Below are 24,584 nucleotides of genomic sequence, written 5' to 3'. Positions count from 1 at the left end.
GAGAGTAGAAATATAGATAGTAAACGAAAGAATATGGTACATAAACGAAGATAAGGAATAGACTTAACTTAGAGAGATAAAAAAAGAGAGAGAGAGAGAGAGAGAGAGAGAGAGAGAGAGAGAGAGAGAGAGAGAGAGAGAGAGACAAAGAGAGTGGGGGGGGGGGGGGGGGGGACAGCTTCCTTCAGTTCATCAAATACAACCTTCACGGAGTTAACTTGTCCCAACGGGAAAATAACACACCCTCTTAACAGCAGTTTGAATTTGGAAAATAAGAATACTTGCTTTAGTTTTGGCTTCTCGCGTGTGTGCGTGTGTTCCGAATTCAAATGTCCTGCGTGTCCGGCGGTTCTTTCCGAGGTCGGGGGGAGCGGCTGGTTGCTCTAGAGATGCTCTGTGTTCTCCCTGAAGAAATGCCCTCGGGGCTAGGAATTTGATGCGATGCAAAAGCGAAGCGAGGAGGGAAGAGGAGGAAGAGGGGAAGAGTTGGGGCCTGCTTGGAGGGCCTGCATTGGTGGCCTGGCTCAAGGGCCAGCCACCGTGGGTGTTGGTTCCGCCAGAGAGAGAAGAGAGGGAGGAGAGAGCGAGCGCAGTCCTTTTAAAGTCTGGGAGTAGTCCTGCCCTCCTGGGGTAGACTTAACCAATGAGATTGTTGGGATTTCCAGGCGGGAAATTCCTCAGAAGATTTTATGGCTCTTTGTTCCAAGCGAGAATCAGTTGGTCTCTGACCATTCATATTCTAATTAATGCAACAAACACACACTGCATTTTCTGAATAAGTGATATACATGGAAGTGTAAGTCGTGAAGTGAGCATTAATTTGATAGGAGACATAACATATATGAGGTTATCTGTACTAGTAATTTGTTAAGACAAAGACAAAAAGATGCAAAATACCATACAGAAGAAACATTTTACAAAACAGTTATGTGTTTACATACAATGTCCTGGGGTGCATGTTCATTTATAGATGGTTGTCTATAATTTGAGGCAAAAACGTGTGTTTTACAAGCTTCGTGTCTTAAACTCTTTGTGTCTAAGACACTTTTCTGTGGCCAAATTCTTTTGGGCCATAAAACATCTTATCAGATGGTTTCCAGGGTAACGGAGAATCTTTCTCTGTTGTGTTGGGGGAAGGTCTGTTACTAAGCACAAAGCATTCAAAACATATTTGTTAAATGTAACTGGCGATTGTGTGTTTGATTCGCCTGAGTCGCTACACTTGTTTATTAAATAGAGCAGAAATTTAAGCCATAATGAAACAAATAAAAACTTAATCTGATATTAAATTTATAGCTGCATTTTTAGTTACAAAATAATTTGGACAAACAATGAGGATAAACATTTGACAAATTACTGAAAACACTGAACACTGAAAAACAGGGATTAAATATGATAAAAATATATAATTCAAAGGGAAGCTGCAGTAGCTCAGACAGAGTTAATTTAAGATCTATTTTTGTCAAATTCAGAAACATTATAAATATAGGCATAACTGTATAATGTTAAAAAGAGAAAACCAGAATGGAATTAATTCATCCAGACGTTCACTCCTCTGCGACTGCATATTGATCAATCTCGGCAGACTGTAAAACACAACATATGGAATAAGTGACATTTTAATAATTTATAAAAAATGATAGATCAGGTTAAATTAATCAGTCAGAGATCAGAGAGAGAGAGAGTCTCACCATGAGCTCTGTAATATTTGACTCCTATAATGACGGTCACGAGCAGATATGGAGAAGCTGCCAGTAGAAAACTGACCAGTTTAAGAGCTGAGAGAACTGGCAATGGAGCTTCTGAACCTGACAAATACACACAACCAAATAATTTCATGCAGCATCAAAACTTTTTAGTTTTCGTATCTATATTAAAAACAATGTGTCCTCTAGCACCGTGGCAAGGCAATTTTATTTGTACATGTCATACTCAAAGGCAATTCAAAGTGCTTTACATAGAAAATTAATTAAAATAGTGAAAACATATGCATAAGAAATGAGAATACCATGTGTCAGAATTAGAAATAAAAACAAGGATAATTAAAACAGTTGAAAAGAGAATTTAAAAAATAAAAATTAAAAGGTGATAAATAGATTAGGGGTAGCCCTATCTGAGATGGAAGAGATGGAGCAGGTTTGCAGTATCTCCTGGACCTTACAAGTCAGTCCAAGACGGGCTCCAGTAGGGGATGTTACCTATGCCCCAGAGGGCCTCCCCTTTCTTGAGTCCGCTTCTTTGCACTGTGTGCTACCATTTTACCATTAAAAAGCAGAGTGATACGAAGCACACTGCTCTTCTTTTCCAATCTCTGCCAGTCAGACAGCCCTAACCAAAAATAATAACTAACAGATGCATAGATTAGATAAGGTCGGAAGTACAGTGGAACAGTGCTCATTCAGTAAATGCACAGCCAACCAGTGAAAACTACTTTTCAGTGATCTTGCCTATGAAGGGAAGATTTGAGATTTGTCTGTAGTTGCTCAATATGGAGTTATCCAGATTTCTCTAGGGTTAACTACTACAGTTTTAAGGGCATTTGGAAAAGTCCCATAAAAAGAAGTGAGGAGTTTACCACTTCTAGGAGATCTTCTTCTAAACAGTTAAACACTTTTTTTAAAAAAGAAGTGGGAAGTGTGTCAAGGGTGCAGGTTGATGTTTTAAGGTGCTGTTTATGTTTCTGTTTATAATATTTGAGAAGGTCTGTCTAGCTTTGCCTAGTTCCACACTAAAAGCACGAAGGCTGTCTTTATAGATGTTATAATGGACTACAAGTTTTGAATTCCGCCGGATGCGTTCAGCTATCCTGTCTTTTCATTATTTGCCCTGCTGTTGAGTTTCTCCATGGTGCTTTGTGTTTGCCACTTTTTTCCTGATTTTCAGAGGAGCAATATCATCAATTACAGTCTTAACTTTTGAGTTAAAACAGTCAAGGAGAAAATCAACAGATATGCTTGGTGTTAGCGGTATAGCCTTCATAAACAGCACATTAGTGTTCTCATTTAAGCATCTCTTTTTGACAGAGACAGATCTATGGCAGCTTCAATGGCAGGAGAGAGCAACATATTCAAGAAAATACAGAAATGATCAGACAGTGCCACATCCTTAATAACAGTCGATTAAATGTTTACACCCTTACTGATAAGTAAATCTAGAGTGTGTCCACAATTATGTGTAGGTCCATGTTCATACTTAGTCAAATCAAAAGTGTTAAGAACAGTCATGAGATCTTCTGTTGCACTGGATTTAGCATTGTCTATGTGAATGTTAAAATCCCCAGCAATAGAAAAAACTGAGGAAATTGTTGATAATAGCTCTGTAAAGTCCTCAACAAAGGCTGGAGATTGGAGACAGATGATAAGTAGAATGCGTGGAGCACCTTTTAACACAATACCCAAAAATTAAAAAGACAAGTAATCGCCAAATGATACTTGCTTACATTGATAGACATCCATTGGTGGTGGTTGAGGAGAAACCCCTGTCATGAGTGTAAACCGCTTTGGGTGTACAGTAATACATGTGAAAGCACTATATAAATGCCACATTCATTCATTCATCTTTAAAAAGAGCAGCAACACCTCCTCCTCTCCTAACCGCTCTGCAGACTCTCATAAAAGTAAAGTTAGGAGCGACTGTTTTATTGAGGACTGTTGCACTGCAGTTGTCTTCTAGCTACATTTCATTTAGAAGCAAAAACTCTGGTTGCTTGTGGTTAAGTCGTTGAGTAGAAATCATTTGTTCTGAATCTTAAATGAATGGATGTTTTAAAGTGCTAGTCCCCCACAGTAATCTTAGTTTGACAAGTAACAGGCAGCAGATTATATGGGTTTGCTATACGGCCTGAGAAGGCTTTACACTTTTTATCACATAAAACAGAAATAGAGAAAGAGAAACAGAAAAACAGAAATAGAGAGTTGTGACCAAAGAAATGTCACAGGAGGAGGGGGAGGGCGAGTTAGGACCACAGGTTTTGGTGGTTGTGGGGCTTGACGCTTATTGGTTGATATTTGGGGGCTCGTAGCAACTGACAATTTCCAACAATTTACTCAATTTTCTCTGAGAAGCATTTTGCAGGCAACAGAGTCCAAAGACATAAAATAAAAGATTACCAGAAACGTTGGTCAAAAGAGTCTAAGCAAAGTCTTTCAGGGTAGTCTGAACGAGTAAACACAAAGGCATGGGCTAGGCAAGAGAACTTCAAGACTGAGCAAAGGTACAAGCAAATGCAAGTCTTTAAATATACAATAGTTAACACTCTAACAAGCTAGGCACAGGTGATTTCATTGAACTGATAATGAACAGTGAACTAGGAAGATGTGGAAGGTCTTGTGCTCTCAGTTTCCCTCTGCTGGACAAACCATGGTGTGACATTGCATTGCATTATGTGGTTTTAAATTCCAAATATTTTACTTATAACGTTAATCATTACCAATTATTCTGTTATTTGTATTTACTGAATACTGAATTGTGTTAAAGGAACTGTATGTAAGAAATGTATTTCAATGAATCATGTAATGGCCCTCATATGTCACTAGACATTAAGAAATCATGTTAATTTCAAATACCTATATCACTGACAACAGTAGTCCGGCCAGGATATTGTCATTTAAAAGTTGTTGTTGCAGCCCTCAACTGATGTTGATGTTGACATGTTGTGTTTTGGCCTGAAGCTCCGCCCTCCACCTATCGACCAATCCCAAAGTCAGTAGTGTTTCGGCATCTGGGTTGCCAAATCTGCTCTAGTTACCACAGCTGCAGATCCACAAACGTTCCTGCTGATCCTCCAGACAATCTGGCAACCTCGAGTCAGGTGGAGGGGGAGATGGGATGCAGACGATGCATGTTCATGATGAAGCTCTGCTGTGTGATTTGTCTGGTTTGGTGGTTCTGCAATTAATTTTGTTTCAAGAACTGCAATCCTTTGTGAAAGGCTGTGGCAGTTTGTGCAGCAAGCAGATTCTTGAACTAGAAAAGTCATTTTCTTATCCTTTTTAATGTAGGCAGCTGTGTTTTCCCTTCTCCGGAATGTAAGCTGATGACAGTGGGAGGCTGGTCGGATAAAATATTCTGCTATATTGTAGTAATCTTCTAGTCACCAGAGTTTCAAATTTTGTCAAGCTTAGTTGTTTGAGCACTGTGCTGATTTGCTGAAGTTAAAATGATGAGATAAAATATAGAAGCAATAGAGCAAAGTGCGGAGCAGTAAGCAAGAGCGAGAGCGTCCGAACAGTAGCTAAGCAGGAAGCATCACCACCAACTGCTCAGATTTTACTTCTGTTTTTTTTTTTTTTTTACTTTTAACCCTTTCGATTAAAATAAATTATTGTTTCATGTAGAGCTTAGTTAAGCCATTGATTTTAATTCCTGCCCACTGACTGCTATTTTGTTTTTTTTACAAAAGGATATTAAAATATAAATTGTTTTGGTTTGATTTTGTATCTGAATGTAGTCAGATAATGTGAAGAGGAGATTCTCACACTCACCTGAGAGCGTCAGTGTAGCTTCATCACTGGTGTGTGTGTGTCGTGATCCTCCCGTCTCTCTTCCTCTACAGCTGTAATGACCTGTGTGAGATTCATTAACAAAACTGATTCTGTATTCCTGTGACTGACTGTCATGAATCTCTGAATTATCTTTATTCCAGGTGTAGGTCCAGCGAGTGACGTCTGTCTCCTGTATGTCACATGTGAGAGTGACTGTCTGTCCTCTGAACACTCGTCCATCAGGATGAACACGCAATACAGCTTTGGGTCTCTCTGTGAAAAATGATCTTCAGTTTAATTTAACTGACAGCATATTGCAGTGTTGATGGATGACATTAATTTGCATAATATTACTATTATTAAATCACTTTGCCATGTAAAAAAAACAGCACTGACCTCTTACTGTTAGCGTGACTCTATGACCGTCTGTTGAGTCTTCTACACCACACCAGTACTCTCCTCCGTCAGAGACTCTCACATTTCTCAGTATGTTCGTTTCATCTCCAGTTTTTATTATCTTGGAGTCTTTGTACCAGATAATCCTCCGTCCAGTCGAGCGTCTCACGTCACAGCTCAGAGTAACTGTGTCTCCAGTGAACACTGAACTCTGGGGCTTCACACTTACTCTGGGTTTGCCTGTAAATATTTCATGATAATCTTGAGTTAAAAGACAGCGCTCGGTCATCATCTATTACTGCTTATGATTTCTATAGTAAAAACTGTCAGTAGGTGGCGACAAATGTCTAATAGATTAAGTCATTGAGTTATTTATTCATTAGTTTAGTTCAAATGGCTGATTCATTCAGGAGTGAAGTAAATGGTTCTCTTTATGGTCCATTGAGTCATTGGTTTACCCCTTCGTCCAAAAACACAGATTGAAAAATTAAACACCACTGCGTATAGCTCGGAGTCGGAGACAAACAGTTCTGCTTTGTCTTTATATTTTCATTGCCAAAACTGAGCAATACTGACAATATTGTGTCTAAAACAACATAATATTAACGTACTTATTTTAATAATATGTTGTATAAGATCAGTATTGCATTTGCACTCTTCTGGACAAAAAAAAAACAGAACTCGTGAGATATAACTTAAATGTGAGGGTGTTTTCACACGAGTAATTTAGTTCAAAACGGGACACGGTTCGCGTGAAACATTGGTAATGTGAAAGCAGTCATGCGGACCTGAGTGAGCTGAGCTCGGGTGTACCGAATTTGAGAAGGATTGCCAGAATGAGTCTGAGTTTGGTTGCACAACTTGCACTCGAACTGTGCCGCGATTCACGTGAATGTGAAAGCAACACAGACTCGGTTGCGCAAGAAAAGCTAACTGCAAATGTGTTTTATCAGATGACAATCCATTAAGTTCAATAAAACATTTAAGGGATGATAGTGTTGATGATTTAGCTTGAATACGAAGGAGAGCGTGCATGTATGTTTTTTTTTCATGGGAAATACAAAAAAAGTTTTGCTAACTTTGTTTGAAATGGCGGAAGACTTCGAAAGACTCAAACCGCTAGTTTGATGGCAACATTACTAAGAAGTGTAAGTGTTCAAGCTATACTACAATATATTTATGGCAGCTCTTCACTCCGACAAAGATGCCAGGAACGCACCAGCCGTATATAAGGGAGATTCTCACACTCACCTGAGAGCGTCAGTGTAACTTCATCACTGGTGTGTGTGTGTCGTGATCCTCCCGTCTCTCTTCCTCTACAGCTGTAATGACCTGTGTGAGATTCACTAACAGAACTGATTCTGTATTCCTGTGACTGACTGTCATGAATCTCTGAATTATCTTTATTCCAGGTGTAGGTCCAGCGAGTGACGTCTGTCTCCTGTATGTCACATGTGAGAGTGACCGTCTGTCCTCTGAACACTCGTCCATCAGGATGAACACGCAATACAGCTTTGGGTCTCTCTTTGAAAAATGATCTTCAGTTTAATTTAACTGACAGCGCATGGCAGTGTTGATGGATGACATTAATTTGCATAATATTACTATTATTAAATCACATTGCCATGTAAAAACAACAGCACTGACCTCTTACTGTTAGCGTGACTCTATGACCGTCTGTTGAGTTTTCTACACCACACCAGTACTCTCCTCCGTCAGAGAGTCTCACATTTCTCGGTATGTTCATTTCATCTCCAGTTTTTATTATCTTGGAGTCTTTGTACCAGATAATCCTCCGTCCAGTCGAGCGTCTCACATCACAGCTCAGAGTAACTGTGTCTCCAGTGAACACTGAACTCTGGGGCTTAACACGTACTCTGGGTTTGTCTGTAAATATTTCATGATGATCTTGAGTTAATATACAGTATTCAGTCATCATCTATCAATGCTTATAATTTCTATTATTTCTATAATGCTATTTCATACTCTTTTTTGTAGAACATTGATTATATGTTATAATACCTTATTCAAAATTGTTCCTAAAGCGTATCCATAGCTATGACGTCAGTATAAGCGCAGAGTGTTTACAGTAGTAGTCTGACGCATTGTTTACTTGTCACAACGCACGTGTGTTTAGTTGGGAAACAGTTTGCGCAACAGAGAGAGAGTTGTCGGTGATTCTTCCTATTTTAAAGTCATGCAGTGTGAAAACTCCTGCAACCGATCCATCGTGCAGTGTGATAACAGCAGTGACTGAATGATACTACAGATAGTCATGCATTGTGAAAAGAGCAGTGATCTGACCAGTTTGAAAATCGAGCAGTCTGAACTCAGCCTTAAAGAGCTTACACGGGTAGAGCTTGTGTCTTTTTAAATTCTACCTGTGTTTCTGGATGTGTTTGTTTCCTGTCCTCGCTTATGGCCACAATCTCTTTCTCACAAGCCTAGACATATACATGCTAAGACAGTGTTCGGGAGCTGTTCATGTTTTTGCATGAAAACATGACCACGTTGGCAAGCCAGTTGACGCAAGTTGACTAACTGTGATTACTGAACTTTGATCATGGCCCAGGCCCCCGGTCGGACAATGTCCATCTTGGTGGTCCAGAATCGCCCCCAAGCTTGCCTTGCTGAGGTGCGGGTGGACATCAAAATATGCTTTCTCGATGCTCCTATCTCACAAAGTGGCCATTTGACGACATTGTTGAGACCTAGGCCCAACAGTTCTTTGCAGTCAGTAGCAAGCTGAGGCAATCAAGAGCTTATCTCTGGGTCCCAAGGGGGTTCAGAGAGCTATAGATGGTCCAATGCTGGACCACACTCATCCTCCTCCTTTGCAAGCGGACAGCATTGGACAGTTAGAGGATGCAGCCTAGCCTTCTCATGTACACTCTGCGCTTAGAACAGGTGTCAAGGCATGCTGCGGTGTTCACGGGTGCCTCTGCCAAGGGCTAGGGGGCCAAGTACATCAGCATGCAGCATCAGGTATTTGGATAGGCCCAAAACTGCATTTGCACATCAACTGCCTCGAGTTGCTAGCAGAACATCTTGCACTGAGCCACCTCATAAAGCCGTTACAGGGCAAAGATGTATTGGTCCGAACGTGTGCGGTAGGAAATTGCCTGAAACTGCATGTCATAAATATACAATTCTCCAGTAAAGTATTAATGTCATTCAAAGCGGAGTTATGTATCAATCATTCATCACATTTATATTATTTTCTCTGTTATTGTGAGTAATGTAATTTTACGCCACTTTATGTTCCTCAAATGTAGGATCTGGCCCGAATCAAGATTAGTTGATTCTGCTCTAAGCTTCAGAAAGCTTTTAGCCTTGTGACATATAAATTAATGCCCCTGGTGCCAAGAAGTCTACAGTGAATAGCCTCCACTGTCACTTTTGTGGCTGGGCCGACGTAAAGCAGAAAACACCTTTCAGATCCTTTGAGTACTTCAAACAGATCACAGTCTTGTTCCATGTCCCTAACCATGCCCTTTGGATTAAAACTGGACTAATTCTGACACCATCACAAATTAGGCAAATAGAGTCATAAATGTAGACAACGGGAACTTTCTCCTGCCTAAAATTCACACATGATTGGTTATTTCAGAAAAGATCGGTGTATGTTAGTGTGCCTTAAAGCACAATGACACAAGCGCATCTTTTCTCAATTGATTCACACCTTCTGACGAGACAACCGTTCTTTCCTCCCTTTCCAGCAAGACTTTACTTTCAAGTTAACTCTTCAAACTTCCCACAGATCGGAGACACCCCTTCCGGAAGAGAACGCTTCAGCTCAAAGAATGTAATAAAAGCATATGTCACGGAGTGACCTAAAATGGCGGAACTTAAAATGGCGGAACCTAAAATGGCGGAAATTGTCCGCCCGGACCATTGTTCATGGAACACGCGACTAGTTCCGGTAGCTCCGGGCAACTAAAAGGGAGTGTTATTGGGAACAGGTGTGCGCATGGACGTGGCGATCGATGGTTGGACAAATTAGAGCAAAGGAGGCATATAAAGAAGGTAATGGGAGAACAGGGGAGGGTGGAGTTGATTCCGGCAAACGGGGGCGGGGGGGTGAAGTTGATTCGGGCCAACGCTGCAGGGTGAGTGAAGTTGATTTGGGCGATCGCGGTGGGTGAGACGGAGCGATCGGTGAATCAGAGGGACGTCTTGAGGCGGATGATACAGACTGGGTGAAGTGAGAACAAAGTACTGGGCTGAAGAAAACATGAGCTAAGTGTTTGAAGCATTCGTTGTTGAAACAACTGTGTTGATATGTATTGTTACTGCCTTGGAGAGATTGTTTACATTGAGAAGTCATTGGGAACGTATTGAAAAGAGGAAGGAGCGTGCTGAAAGATCGTGGTCTTGACGTTTTCATATGGTCATCCTCTGCACTGACCCTTTCTACTATCCAGGACTTATTTCCCGGCCCAACGTGGTGATCCTGACCCTAATTCACCGTGAGTGTGTGTGGAGTACAGTGGGTGAGTCTTTCTTTTGATGTGTGTCCACCTGAAGAATTATAGTGTTGTGCTGTGCAAATGTTGTCAGCGATCCCTCCTTAGGTCGAAGAGAAAGCCCTGCATCAGAGGAAGCACTAAAGCCGACATCTGTCTGACTACGGAGCTGTGAGTTGTATCTACCCAAGTGTACCGCCTGTATACTCACCTGTATGCCCAAAGCTAAGAGCCCAGTGTACCGCCCGTATACTCACATGTACGTCCAAAGCTAAGAGCCCAGTGTACTGTCCTGTATACTCACCTGCACGTCCAAAGCTAAGAGCCCAGTGTACGGTCCTGTATACTCACCTGTACGTCTCAAGCTAAGAGCCCAGTGTACTGTCCTGTATACTCACCTGCACGTCCAAAGCTAAGAGCCTAGTGTATGGTCCTGTATACTCACTTGTACGCCCAAAGCTAAGAGCCCAGTGTACCGCCTGTATACTCACCTGTATGCCCAACGCTAAGAGCCCAGTGTACCGCCCGTATACTCACCTGTACGTCCAAAGCTAAGAGCCCAGTGTACTGTCCTGTATACTCACCTGCACGTCCAAAGCTAAGAGCCTAGTGTATGGTCCTGTATACTCACTTGTACGCCCAAAGCTAAGAGCCCAGTGTACCGTCTGTATACTCACCTGTATGCCCAAAGCTAAGAGCCCAGTGTACCGCCCGTATACTCACCTGTACGTCCGAAGCTAAGAGCCCAGTGTACTGTCCTGTATACTCACCTGCACGTCCAAAGCTAAGAGCCCAGTGTATGGTCCTGTATACTCACCTGTACGCCCAAAGCTAAGAGCCCAGTGTACCGCCGCTATACTCACCTGTATGCCCAAAGCTAAGAGCCCAGTGTACCGCCCGTATACTCACCTGTACGTCCAAAGCTAAGAGCCCAGTGTACTGTCCTGTATACTCACCTGCACGTCCAAAGCTAAGAGCCCAGTGTATGGTCCTGTATACTCACCTGTACGCCCAAAGCTAAGAGCCCAGTGTACCGCCTGTATACTCACCTGTATGCCCAAAGCTAAGAGCCCAGTGTACCGCCCGTATACTCACCTGTACGTCCAAAGCTAAGAGCCCAGTGTACTGTCCTGTATACTCACCTGCACGTCCAAAGCTAAGAGCCCAGTGTACGGTCCTGTATACTCACCTGTACGTCTCAAGCTAAGAGCCCAGTGTACTGTCCTGTATACCCACCTGCACGTCCAAAGCTAAGAGCCCAGTGTACGGTCCTGTATACTCATCTGTACGTCTCAAGCTAAGAGCCCAGTGTACTGTCCTGTATACTCACCTGCACGTCCAAAGCTAAGAGCCCAGTGTATGGTCCTGTAGACTCACCTGTACGCCCAAAGCTAAGAGCCCAGTGTACCGCCTGTATACTCACCTGTATGCCAAAAAGCTAAGAGCCCAGTGTACCGCCTGTATACTCACCTGTATGCCCAAAGCTGAGAGCCCAGTGTACCGCCTGCATAGTCACCTGCAAAACTCGGCTTGTACGAAGAAGAGAGAGAAGAGACCGGGAAGATCTGTTGAAAATCAGGAGTGACTCAGATCCCAAGGCCCCAGTCCTGGAGGACTGGTGTTCCCCTTTTTAGTATCCCTCCTTCCCCTTTTTCATAAATCTCTTTTAAATTAATAAATATTGGTTCTTAACTTACCCGTCCTCGTCTGTCTGGTCATTGGGGTGTTTCTGGGACCTCCTCGGGGTGGAAACTAGGGGAGGAGCGGGACTCGCGCTAAGTGGCGGTCCGCTCCGGCCTGTGACACATATCTTGTTTTTTTTAAATTAGATGCATTTTAAGATTTGTGCCCCTGTTTAAGGTGATATTATTCTTTGCTGGCTCTTGGGGTTAATTGTTTGTGAAATTGCCATTCCTTGATCTTTCTTTCTTTCTTTCTTTCTCTTTTTCGTACTCTACTTTTATTATTCTGCATATATATGTTCTTGTTTAGTCAGTATTATTTATTAAAATCCTTTTATCCACATTTGATTGTCATTGTCAGAGCCGATCCTGACCTCCCTGGGGCCCTAGGCAAAATTCTGCTAAGGAATTAGTCTTATTATTCTTAATACTAAGAAAGAGTATTGCAATAAAAAACATTTTCTCCTTAACCTCTTTCTGTTCCTGTCGCCTAAGAATATAATAGCAAAAAACCAAACCGAAAACCATGATTAAAACCCGAGGTATGTATTGAACCGTGGACTAACTGTATTGTTGCATCCCTTTTTAATACGTATATGTATATTGACAAAGTGCTGATAAATATTAGGACAGAATTAAAGGCTTGGTCTGTTTTAATTTATCAACATTTTTTAGGTAATAGAAAGGTGTCACAATTCACCAGTGTGAGTGCCCATGATCACCACCAGAGAGGACTCCACCCCGGACTGTAACTCCATAACAAACTACATTATCCATAATCTTTTGCCTAGGACTCATTAGCACTCACTGTTTACACCTGTGTCTCATCACCTCATTACCTCTGCCTATATATATCTTGTTCACTCAGTCATTCAGGGTGAAGTCTTGTTCAAGTCTTGTTGTCACATGCGTCTTGTGTAGCACATGGGTGTTTCGCTATTTTGGGCATCTGTCTGATCCCTCCCCCTTGTCATCTAATTAGTGTTTGATTTCTCCCACCTGTTCCCTCTTGATTTCTTCCCTTCATAGGCTCCTTGTGTTTGTTACTTTTTGTCGGATCATTGTCTTGTCTACATTTCCTGGTTTCCTGTAATTTCCCATTTTGGGTATGTTTTATGTTTCTATTTATTGATTTGTGTTTGCCCCATTGTGGGTTATTGTTTTCTGTTTATGTTTGTTGTGTTAATAAATTCCTCTTTCCTTCGCATACGAGTTCTCATTTTAGTTTTTCCTTCATTACCCATCACATAACGATACGACCATGTTGAGGACTTTGCCCCATCTACCTGCTGATTTTGCCCCACTTTCTCGTGCCCTCACTACGAGTGCATACTAAGATTTCAGACCTTAGCATCCCTCCACCAACAGGGGACCGTTCTGAGGAGGTTTTTGGTCAAGTTCCTTGGAACGGAGAGATAAAACTAAATGAAGGGTCTTGCTTGCCAGCCGGAGAGAGTGGCCAAGGAGATGAATACAGTTTCTGTGGTCCAAGTTCTAGTGTTCTCCATTCCGGTGGTCTCGAAACAGAGAAGAGCGAAGGAAGGCTCCACCTGTGACCGTTCCGGGGGTCTCACTTCCCGTGGTCCCAGTTTCGGTGGATCGTGTTCCGGTGGTCCCTGTTCCTGTATATCTAAATCCGGTGGATCATGTTCCAGTGGATCCTGTTCTGGTATATCATGTTCCGGTGGTCCCTGTTCTGGTGGATCGTTATCCAGTAGATCGTGTTCCGGTGGTCCCTGTTCCGGTGGATTGTGTTCCAGTAGATTATGTTCCGGTGGATATTGTTCCAGTATATCGTGTTCCAGGGGATTCTGTTCTGGTGAATCTAGTTCCGGTGGATCGTGTTCCGGTGGATCTAGTTGCGGTAGTCCCTGTTCCGGTGGATCGTGTTCCGGTGGATCGTGTTCCGGTGGATCGTGTTCCGGTGGATCATGTTCCAGTGGTCCATGTTCCAGTGGATCTAGTTCTGGTGGTCCCTGTTTCGGTGGATCGTGTTCCAGTGGATCTAGTTCTGATGATCCCTGTTTTGGTGGTCCCTGTTCCGGTGGATCTAGTTACGGTGGATCTATTTACGGTGGATCTAGCTCTGGTGGATTTTATTCCGGTGGATTGTGTTCCAGTATACCGTGTTCGAGTAGATCGTGTTCCGGTGAATCTAGTTCCGGTGCAACTAGTTCCGGTGCAACTAGTTCCGGTGGATCTAGTTGCGGTAGTCCCTGTTCCGGTGGTCCCTGTACCGGTGGTCCCTGTTATGGTGGATTGTGTTCCAGTGGTCCCTGTTATGGTGGATTGTGTTCCAGTGGTCCCTGTTCTGGTAGATCGTGTTACGACGGATCGTGTTCCGGCGGATCGTATTCCGGTGGTCGCTGCTGTGGTGGAAGTGCCACCAAGGCGTCCTGCACTGACTGCTCTGCCCTGGCGTCCTGCTCTGCCCAGGCGTCCTGTGCTGACCACGCCACCCTGGCCGCCTGAGCTTTTTTGTTTCCCCGGTTCCTAATATTGTCTGTCCCGTCTGTCCCTCCCTGGCCTGTCCCTCCCTGGTCTGTCCCACCCTGGTCTGTCCCTCCATCCCACCCTGGTCTGTCCCGCCCTGGTCTGTCCCTCCCGTCCCACCATGGTCTGTCCCTCCCATCCCACCCTGGTCTGTCCCCCCCGTCCCACCATGGTCTGTCCCGCCCCGGTCTGTCCCGCCCCGGTCTGTCCGCCCCGGTCTGTCCCACCCTGGTCTGTTCCTCACGTCCCACCCTGGCTTAAGTAGACAGTGGGTGGAGCCTCACAGGAGATCCACAAATGCAGAGTAAGCCATCAACAAATGCACAGGAAGTGATTCACAAATGAACGCAAGGTGTTTGTGCATACAAATATATGTGTGGATTTTTTTTGCTATTCACAAATGTAATTAATGCTATAGTTCACAATAAAATGCATATACTTGCCTTTCATACATACTGTATATTTACATTGACCAAATGCTGATAAATATTAGGACAGAATAAAGGCTTGATCCGATGTTTAAATTTATCAACAATTTGTAGGGATTTGAAAGGAGATTAACGACACATTGATTATTGAAAATGGCTTGGATTAACACTATCTACAGTGAGTCAAACCAAAACCTTATCTTTCATCTGGATGACAAAAATCAAACACAAAGCAAAAGTTTTAATATACCATCTGAGCAAAATCCTTTCTATCAGTGATGATCACTCACCAAACACAGTCAGAGTCACGTCATTACTCCAGTCAGAGGAGATTCCTGATCCTCTGTAGCCGTAACATCTGCACATCTGTGTGCGTTCTGCAGTGATCCTGAACTCTTTCGTATTAGAGGTGTCACCTCTACCATCACAGTCCCATCTGTATGTCCATCCTTCCCCCTGTATGTCACATGTGAGAGTGACAGTCTCTCCTCTGAATATCTGTGATGGTTCAGGCTTTACAGTCAGAACAGCTTTAGGTCTCTCTGTAATTGAAGAAACAGAGTTTATGCAATATAAGTGAATTGTCAAGTCTCTTTTGATCAGTTTCTATGTTCTCTTCTGCTGTGGGAGGTGTTTGTTGATCATTAATCACGTGTTTCTCTGAAAACAACAGAGAAAAATAAACCCCATTCAAAAATGTGGGGGAGAATAACAAAGAGTGGACTGCAGCTGGAGTCAGTGCTTCAAGAACCACTACGCACAGACGTATGCATGTCAAGGGTTTCAGCTTCGCATTCCTTGTGTCAAGCCATTCTTGAACAACAGACAGCATCAGAAGCGTCTCGCCTTAGCTAAAGACAAAAAGATCTGTTGAGTGGTCCAAAGTTATGTTCTCTGATGAAATTAAATTTAGCATTTTCTTTGGAAATCCCGCGTCCCAGAGTCTGGGGGAAGAGAGGAGAGGCACACAATCCACGTTGCTTGAGGTCCAGTGTAAAGTTTCCACAGTCAGTGATGGTTTGGGGTAGGGCTGCACGATATTGGAAAAAAATTACATTGCGATATTTTTCCCCCCAACTATCTTGCGATATTGAGAGCCATCAATCCAGGCTAAAGTCAATAATTACCATTCCGTGATATTAATAATTTCACTAATAAGCAAGCTTCATTACAAGTGACAAAAAGAAATGTTGGAAAGTATGTGCAAACATGAAACTAAACCTCCAGTAGGTGGCAGCAGGTGACCGTCTTAATGAGTGAGTCACTGAGTCGTTCATTCAAATGATTCATTCAAACACTGAATCGTTCACGCTTGTTGTTATGAGTAAGACGACTAACGGGTCTGCTGTGAACGATTATCACTGCTGAAATAGAACAAAAACACTAAATATTGCATCTAAAATGTAAGTGACTAAGTGAATGTTAATTAGTTGTTTTCTGGAACTGTCATTTTCAGTCGTGATGGTATTCAGGAAAACGCTCTAGTGTTGTGATTTCTCCGTGATTGATTATTGATTATAGAAAATGGCTTGGATTAACACTATCTACAATGAGTCAAACCAAAACCTTATCTTTCATCTGGATAACAAAAATCAAACACAAAGCAAAAGTTTTAATATACCATCATAGCAAAATCCTTTCTATCAGTGATGATCACTCACCGAACACAGTCAGAGTCACGTCATTACTCCAGTCAGAGGAGATTCCTGATCCTCTGTAGCCGTAACATCTGCACATCTGTGTGCGCTCTGCAGTGATCCTGAACTCTTTCGTATTAGAAGTGTGATCACTACCATCACAGTCCCATCTGTATGTCCATCCTTCCCCCTGTATGTCACATGTGAGAGTGACAGTCTCTCCTCTGAATATCTGTGATGGTTCACGCTTTACAGTCAGAACAGCTTTAGGTCTCTCTGTAATTGAAGAAACAGAGTTTATGCAATATAAGTGAATTGTCAAGTCTCTTGATCTGTTTCTATGTTCTCTTCTGCTGTGGGAGGTGTTTGTTGATCATTAATCACGTGTTTCTCTGAAAAAAACACATGCTCCAACATGAGCTTCAAGCTTCTTGAGAAATTGTACTGCAAACTCTATACACACTTTGAAGCTTCAGTGTCATATGTAACATAATTAACTCAAAACACCTGCAAAGGCCTTTAAATGGTATCTCAGTCTAGTTCTGTAGGCTAAACAATTATGGGAAGACTGCTGAATTGCCAGTTGTCCAAAAGACAACCATTGACACCTTGCACAAGGAGGGCAAGACACAAAAGGTAATTGCAAAAGAGGCTGGCTGTTCACAGATCTCTGTGTCCAAGCACATTGTTGATTGATTATGAAACAAACCCCATTCAAAAATGTGGGGGAGAATAACAAAGAGTGGACTGCAGCTGGAGTCAGTGCTTCAAGAACCACTACGCACTGACGTATGCATGTCATGGGTTTCAGCTTCGCATTCCTTGTGTCAAGCCATTCTTGAACAACAGACAGCATCAGAAGCGTCTCGCCTTAGCTAAAGACAAAAAGATCTGTTGAGTGGTCCAAAGTTATGTTCTCTGATGAAAATAAATTTAGCATTTTCTTTGGAAATCAAGCGTCCCAGAGTCTGGAGGAAGAGAGGAGAGGCACACAATCCACGTTGCTTGAGGTCCAGTGTAAAGTTTCCACAGTCAGTGATGGTTTGGGGTAGGGCTGCACGATATTGGAAAAAAATTACATTGCGATATTTTTCCCCAACTATATATATTGCGATATTGAGAGTCATCAATCCAGGCTAAAGTCAATAATTACCATTCCGTGATATTAATAATTTCACTAATAAGCAAGCTTTATTACAAGTAACATTTATACATTTATAACATTTATAACATTTCCAAAAAAGAAATGTTGGAAAGTATGTGCAAACATAAAACTAAACCTCCAGTAGGTGGCAGCAGGTGACCGTCTTAATGAGTGAGTCACTGAGTCGTTCATTCAAATGATTCATTCAAACGCTGAATCGTTCACACTTGTTGTTATGAGTAAGACGTGTTACGGTTCTGCTGTGAACGATTATCACTGCTGAAATGGAACAAAAACACTAAATATTGCATCTAAAATGTAAGTGACTAAGTAAATGTTAATTCGTTGTTTATGGAACTGTCATTTTCAGTCGTGATGGTATTCAGGAAAACGCTCGAGTGTTGTGATTTCTCCGTGATTGATTATTGATTATTGAAAATGGCTTGGATTAACACTATCTCCATTGAGTCAAACCAAAACCTTATCTTTCATCTGGATAACAAAAATCAAACACAAAGCAAAAGTTTTAATATAGCATCTGAGCGAAATCCTTTCTATCAGTGATGATCACTCACCAAACACAGTCAGAGTCACGTCATTACTCCAGTCAGAGGAGATTCCTGATCCTCTGTAGCCGTAACATCTGCACATCTGTGTGCGCTCTGCAGTGATCCTGAACTCTTTCGTATTAGAGGTGTCACCTCTACCATCACAGTCCCATCTGTATGTCCATCCTTCCCCCTGTATGTCACATGTGAGAGTGACAGTCTCTCCTCTGAATATCTGTGATGGTTCACGCTTTACAGTCAGAACAGCTTTAGGTCTCTCTGTAATTGAAGAAACAGAGTTTATGCAATATAAGTGAATTGTCAAGTCTCTTTTGATCAGTTTCTATGTTCTCTTCTGCTGTGGGAGGTGTTTGTTGATCGTTAATCACGTGTTTCTCTGAAAACAACAGAGAAAAATAAACCCCATTCAAAAATGTGGGGGAGAATAACAAAGAGTGGACTGCAGCTGGAGTCAGTGCTTCAAGAACCACTACGCACAGACGTATGCATGTCAAGGGTTTCAGCTTCGCATTCCTTGTGTCAAGCCATTCTTGAACAACAGACAGCATCAGAAGCGTCTCGCCTTAGCTAAAGACAAAAAGATCTGTTGAGTGGTCCAAAGTTATGTTCTCTGATGAAATTAAATTTAGCATTTTCTTTGGAAATCCCGCGTCCCAGAGTCTGGGGGAAGAGAGGAGAGGCACACAATCCACGTTGCTTGAGGTCCAGTGTAAAGTTTCCACAGTCATTGATGGTTTGGGGTAGGGCTGCACGATATTGGAAAAAAATTACATTGCGATATTTTTCCCCCCATCTATATTGCGATATTGAGAGCCATCAATCCAGGCTAAAGTCAATAATTACCATTCCGTGATATTAATAATTTCACTAATAAGCAAACTTCATTAAAAGTGACAAAAAGAAATGTTGGAAAGTATGTGCAAACATGAAACTAAACCTCCAGTAGGTGGCAGCAGGTGACCGTCTTAATGAGTGAGTCACTGAGTCGTTCATTCAAATGATTCATTCAAACGCAGAATTGTTCACGCTTGTTGTTATGAGTAAGACGACTTACGGGTCTGCTGTGAACGATTATCACTGCTGAAATAGAACAAAAACACTAAATATTGCATCTAAAATGTAAGTGACTAAGTGAATGTTAATTCGTTGTTTTCTGGAACTGTCATTTTCAGTCGTGATGGTATTCAGGAAAACGCTCTAGTGTTGTGATTTCTCCGTGATTGATTATTGATTATAGAAAATGGCTTGGATTAACACTATCTCCAATGAGTCAAACCAAAACCTTATCTTTCATCTGGATAACAAAAATCAAACACAAAGCAAAAGTTTTAATATACCATCATAGCAAAATCCTTTCTATCAGTGATGATCACTCACCAAACACAGTCAGAGTCACGTCATTACTCCAGTCAGAGGAGATTCCTGATCCTCTGTAGCCGTAACATCTGCACATCTGTGTGCGCTCTGCAGTGATCCTGAACTCTTTCGTATTAGAGGTGTGAACGCTACCATCACAGTCCCATCTGTATGTCCATCCTTCCCCCTGTATGTCACATGTGAGAGAGACAGTCTCTCCTCTGAATATCTGTGATGGTTCAGGCTTTACAGTCAGAACAGCTTTAGGTCTCTCTGTAATTGAAGAAACAGAGTTTATGCAATATAAGTGAATTGTCAAGTCTCTTTTGATCTGTTTCTATGTTCTCTTCTGCTGTGGGAGGTGTTTGTTGATCATTAATCACGTGTTTCTCTGGAAAAAAAACACATGCTTCAACATGAGCTTCAAGCTTCTTGAGAAATTGTACTGCAAACTCTATACACACTTTGAAGCTTCAGTGTCATATGTAACATAATTAACTCAAAACACCTGCAAAGGCCTTTAAATGGTATCTCAGTCTAGTTCTGTAGGCTAAACAATTATGGGAAGACTGCTGAATTGCCAGTTGTCCAAAAGACAACCATTGACACCTTGCACAAGGAGGGCAAGACAAAAGGTAATTGCAAAAGAGGCTGGCTGTTCACAGATCTCTGTGTCCAAGCACATTGTTGATTGATTATGAAACAAACCCCATTCAAAAATGTGGGGGAGAATAACAAAGAGTGGACTGCAGCTGGAGTCAGTGCTTCAAGAACCACTACACACAGACGTATGCATGTCAAGGGTTTCAGCTTCGCATTCCTTGTGTCAAGCCATTCTTGAACTACAGACAGCATCAGAAGCGTCTCGCCTTAGCTAAAGACAAAAAGATCTGTTGAGTGGTCCAAAGTTATGTTCTCTGATGAAATTAAATTTAGCATTTTCTTTGGAAATCCCGCGTCCCAGAGTCTGGGGGAAGAGAGGAGAGGCACACAATCCACGTTGCTTGAGGTCCAGTGTAAAGTTTCCACAGTCAGTGATGGTTTGGGGTAGGGCTGCACGATATTGGAAAAAAAATTACATTGCGATATTTTTCCCCAACTATATATATTGCGATATTGAGAGTCATCAATCCAGGCTAAAGTCAATAATTACCATTCCGTGATATTAATAATTTCACTAATAAGCAAGCTTCATTACAAGTGACAAAAAGAAATGTTGGAAAGTATGTGCAAACATGAAACTAAACCTCCAGTAGGTGGCAGCAGGTGACCGTCTTAATGAGTGAGTCACTGAGTCGTTCATTCAAATGATTCATTCAAACGCTGAATCGTTCACACTTGTTGTTATGAGTAAGACGTGTTACGGTTCTGCTGTGAACGATTATCACTGCTGAAATGGAACAAAAACACTAAATATTGCATTTAAAATGTAAGTGACTAAGTGAATGTTAATTAGTTGTTTATGGAACTGTAATTTTCAGTCATGATGGTATTCAGGAAAACGCTCTAGTGTTGTGATTTCTCCGTGATTGATTATTGATTATTGAAAATGGCTTGGATTAACACTATCTCCAATGAGTCAAACCAAAACCTTATCTTTCATCTGGATAAACAAAATCAAACACAAAGCAAAAGTTTTAATATACCATCTGAGCAAAATCCTTTCTATCAGTGATGATCACTCACCAAACACAGTCAGAGTCACGTCATTACTCCAGTCAGAGGAGATTCCTGATCCTCTGTAGCCGTAACATCTGCACATCTGTGTGCGCTCTGCAGTGATCTTGAACTCTTTCGTATTAGAGGTGCCACCTCTACCATCACAGTCCCATCTGTATGTCCATCCTTCCCCCTGTATGTCACATGTGAGAGTGACAGTCTCTCCTCTGAATATCTGTGATGGTTCACGCTTTACAGTCAGAACAGCTTTAGGTCTCTCTGTAATTGAAGAAACAGAGTTTATGCAATATAAGTGAATTGTCAAGTCTCTTTTGATCTGTTTCTATGTTCTCTTCTGCTGTGGGAGGTGTTTGTTGATCATTAATCACGTGTTTCTCTGAAAACAACACATGCTCCGACATGAGCTTCATGAGAAATTGTGCTGCAAACTCTATACACACTTTGAAGCTTCAGTGTCATATGTAACATCACTACTTGTGCTCACTCGCTGTGATTTCCTTGCCTGCCTTTACTAGTTAGTTCCAGAGTGTATTAGTAAGACTGTAGTATATGACTGAGTATTTATTTGTGGGTGTTCATGCGAGTGTTTGATTGAGAGAAAAGTAGACTGGAGCCTAATAAACAGGGCACGCATGTGAACACATCTGAAGCGAACCTGCTCTGGAGTTGATAGCTCTTATACAGGTGCTGGTCATATAATTAGTATATCCTCAAAAAGTTGATTTATTTCCCTAATTCCATTCAAAAAGTGAAACTTGTATTTATATTCATTCATTTCACACAGACTGATATATTTTCAAATGTTTATTTCTTTTCATTTTGATGATTATAACTGACAACTAAGGAAAATCCCAAATTCAGTATCTCAGAAAATTTGAATATTGTCAAAAGGTTTAATATTAAAGACACCTGGTGCCATACTCTAATCAGCTATTTAACTCAAAACACCTGCAAAGGCCTTTTAATGGTCTCTCAATCTAGTTCTAGTAGTCCTAGTCCTAGTAGGCTACACAGTCATGGGGAAGACTGCTGACCTGACAGTTGTCCAAAAGACAACCATTGACACCTTGCAAAAGGAGGGCAAGACACAAAAGGTAATTGCAAAAGAAGCTGGCTGTTCACAGATCGCTGTGTCCAAGCACATTGTTGATTGATTGTGAAACAAACCCCATTCAAAAATGTGGGGGAGAATAACAAAGAGTGGACTGTAGCTGGAGTCAGTGCCTCAAGAACCACTACACACAGACGTATGCATGTCATGGGTTTCAGCTTCGCATTCCTTGTGTCAAGCCATTCTTGAACAACAGACAGCATCAGAAGCGTCTCGCCTTAGCTAAAGACAAAAAGATCTGTTGAGTGGTCCAAAGTTATGTTCGCTGATGAAATTAAATTTTGCATTTTCTTTTGAAATCACACATCCCCAACTAAGTATTAAGTGCTGTGCATGCTCATACTTTACATGTTCATACTTTTCAGTTGGCCAAGATTTCTAAAAATCCTTTCTTTGAATTCGTCTTGAGTAATATTTTTAATTTTCTTAGATACTGAATTTGGAATTTTCCTTAGTTGTCAGTTATAATCATCAAAAATGAAAGAAATTAACATTTGAAATATATCATTCTTTGTTTGATGAATGAATATAATATATTCACTTTTTGAATGAAATTAGTGAAATAAATCAACTTTTTGATGATATTCTAATGAACAGCACCTGTACATGTATATAATTGTATATAGTAATTTGGGAGGTAGGGAGACAGACAACACTTTTTGTATAAACTTTGCCTGTTTTGGGGGGATAGGGAGTTAGGGAAGTAATAGTATTTTATTTTGTGAAATTGGGCAGGAAGAGGCATATACAAATGAGTTAATTTTGTTTGTTATTTTGGTTCTGTCGTCTTCCTAAGCTAAATCCCCAACTGTATTATTATAAATCTGTTATTTTCAATAAAAAATGTTTCATTTAAACATTGTTTCATTCAGCTTTTACATAAAAAAACATATAGTTTAGCTTTTTTCTCTCTTTTTTCATGTTAACATAATAGTCAATCACTGCAAAAATAAAGATAAGATTGTGGCGAGGTAGACGAGCGAGAGACGTGGGAGAAGCGAGCGAGACCGGGGACGTGATTGCGAAAGAGCGTCACCTGCGAGGCACACGGGTCTCAAGTCCTCTCATGAGGGAGCTCGGAGGCATATAAGGACGAGCGACACCAGTGAAGGATGAGAGAGCACCAGGCCTGGACTTTACGTTGAGTTTTGTTTAATGTGTGTGCGGGAGGTTGTCCGTGAGGGGCTGCCCGTGTTACTTTCGTTTTGTTCATTATTTGATTAAAGTTGTTAAATGGTCTTCTTCCTTCCCTGAATGAACAAACTGCATTACAAAGATAATGGCTACTTTTAGCCTAATATACCAGTTGAGCAAGATCCTATCGTTGATGATCACTCACCAAACACAGTCAGAGTCACTTCATCACTCCAGTCAGAGTTGCAGAAGCACCCCACACACCTGCACTTCTGTGTGCGCTCTACAATGATCTTGATCTTGTTCCCATTAGATCTGTAATCTATACCATCACACTGCCATGCGTATGACAATCCTATCCACTGCATGTCACACGTGAGCGTGACAGTCTCTCCTCTGAATATCTGTGACGGATCAGGCTGAACAGTCAGAACAGGTATATGTCTCCCTGGAAGAATCGAACAAACAGAAGTTAAGATTAAACATCAAACAAAATGAAACTAATAAGTGAATTCACCCTGTCCTAAACCCACAAATGTCACTGCACAAAAATATATATATTTAAAAGAAAGATGAGGTCCAAACAATACTGTCCCCCAATTGTTTTTCAATGTATGGACTAAAAAAAAACATTTTTTTGCTTTATGCAAAAAAATTAATAAAAATAATAAATAATAAATAAAAATTGAATCCTACTGGTTTGGAATTTTGGAACAAACTTTGCTCTCTCTACAACATCACATATAAAATAAAGTAGTTTAAACACTCCCACTGTACTCAACACACTGCTAAACATTTTGTTAGTCTGTTTCACAATGTAAAGTGTGAAGATTTTAAATAAATATATAAATCACCTTGAGTTTGTCCAGGCTGGATGTTTGAAATCAGCACTACAAATCAAAAGAGAAAAATTAAAAATATTTGCTGTGATAAAACAGGACTTTGTGAATATATTTCAAAAGAAATTCCACAGTCATTTTCATAAATAAATGCATCGTTTAAGTT

At 41.3% G+C, this 24,584-nt stretch overlaps 1 protein-coding gene across 1 annotated transcript; it reads right to left on the bottom strand.

Moving 5' to 3' along the window:
• Positions 1 to 176: 176 nt before the first annotated feature.
• LOC137087018 (B-cell receptor CD22-like) lies at positions 177 to 23,879 on the bottom strand. The gene is made up of 12 exons (XM_067452038.1): positions 23,785 to 23,879; positions 21,341 to 21,592; positions 19,676 to 19,927; positions 18,305 to 18,556; positions 16,610 to 16,861; positions 15,239 to 15,490; positions 7,527 to 7,766; positions 7,131 to 7,403; positions 6,668 to 6,676; positions 5,484 to 5,756; positions 1,692 to 1,817; positions 177 to 1,586 (listed from the first exon to the last, which is right to left on the bottom strand). Exons 2-12 carry the CDS (start codon positions 21,414 to 21,416, stop codon positions 1,573 to 1,575), a joined length of 2,019 nt encoding a protein of 672 aa, XP_067308139.1. The 5' UTR covers positions 21,417 to 21,592; positions 23,785 to 23,879; the 3' UTR covers positions 177 to 1,572.
• Positions 23,880 to 24,584: the final 705 nt, after the last annotated feature.

Source organism: Pseudorasbora parva, chromosome 1 (genome assembly GCF_024679245.1).
Source record: "Pseudorasbora parva isolate DD20220531a chromosome 1, ASM2467924v1, whole genome shotgun sequence".
NCBI lineage: Eukaryota > Metazoa > Chordata > Actinopteri > Cypriniformes > Gobionidae > Pseudorasbora > Pseudorasbora parva.
The sequence above is the reverse complement of the archived record's forward strand: the minus strand, read 5'-3'. Positions and strand labels throughout refer to the sequence as shown.

Excerpts from the sequence above, each read along its gene's own strand:
- LOC137087018 (XM_067452038.1), bottom strand. The coding sequence starts at position 21,416 with ATGTGCAGATGTTACGGCTACAGAGGATCAGGAATCTCCTCTGACTGG. Across the intron at positions 15,491-16,609 it reads CGTGACTCTGACTGTGTTCG|AGAGACCTAAAGCTGTTCTG; the intron begins GTGAGTGATCAT and ends CTTCAATTACAG. Across the intron at positions 7,404-7,526 it reads AGTCACGCTAACAGTAAGAG|AGAGACCCAAAGCTGTATTG; the intron begins GTCAGTGCTGTT and ends CATTTTTCAAAG.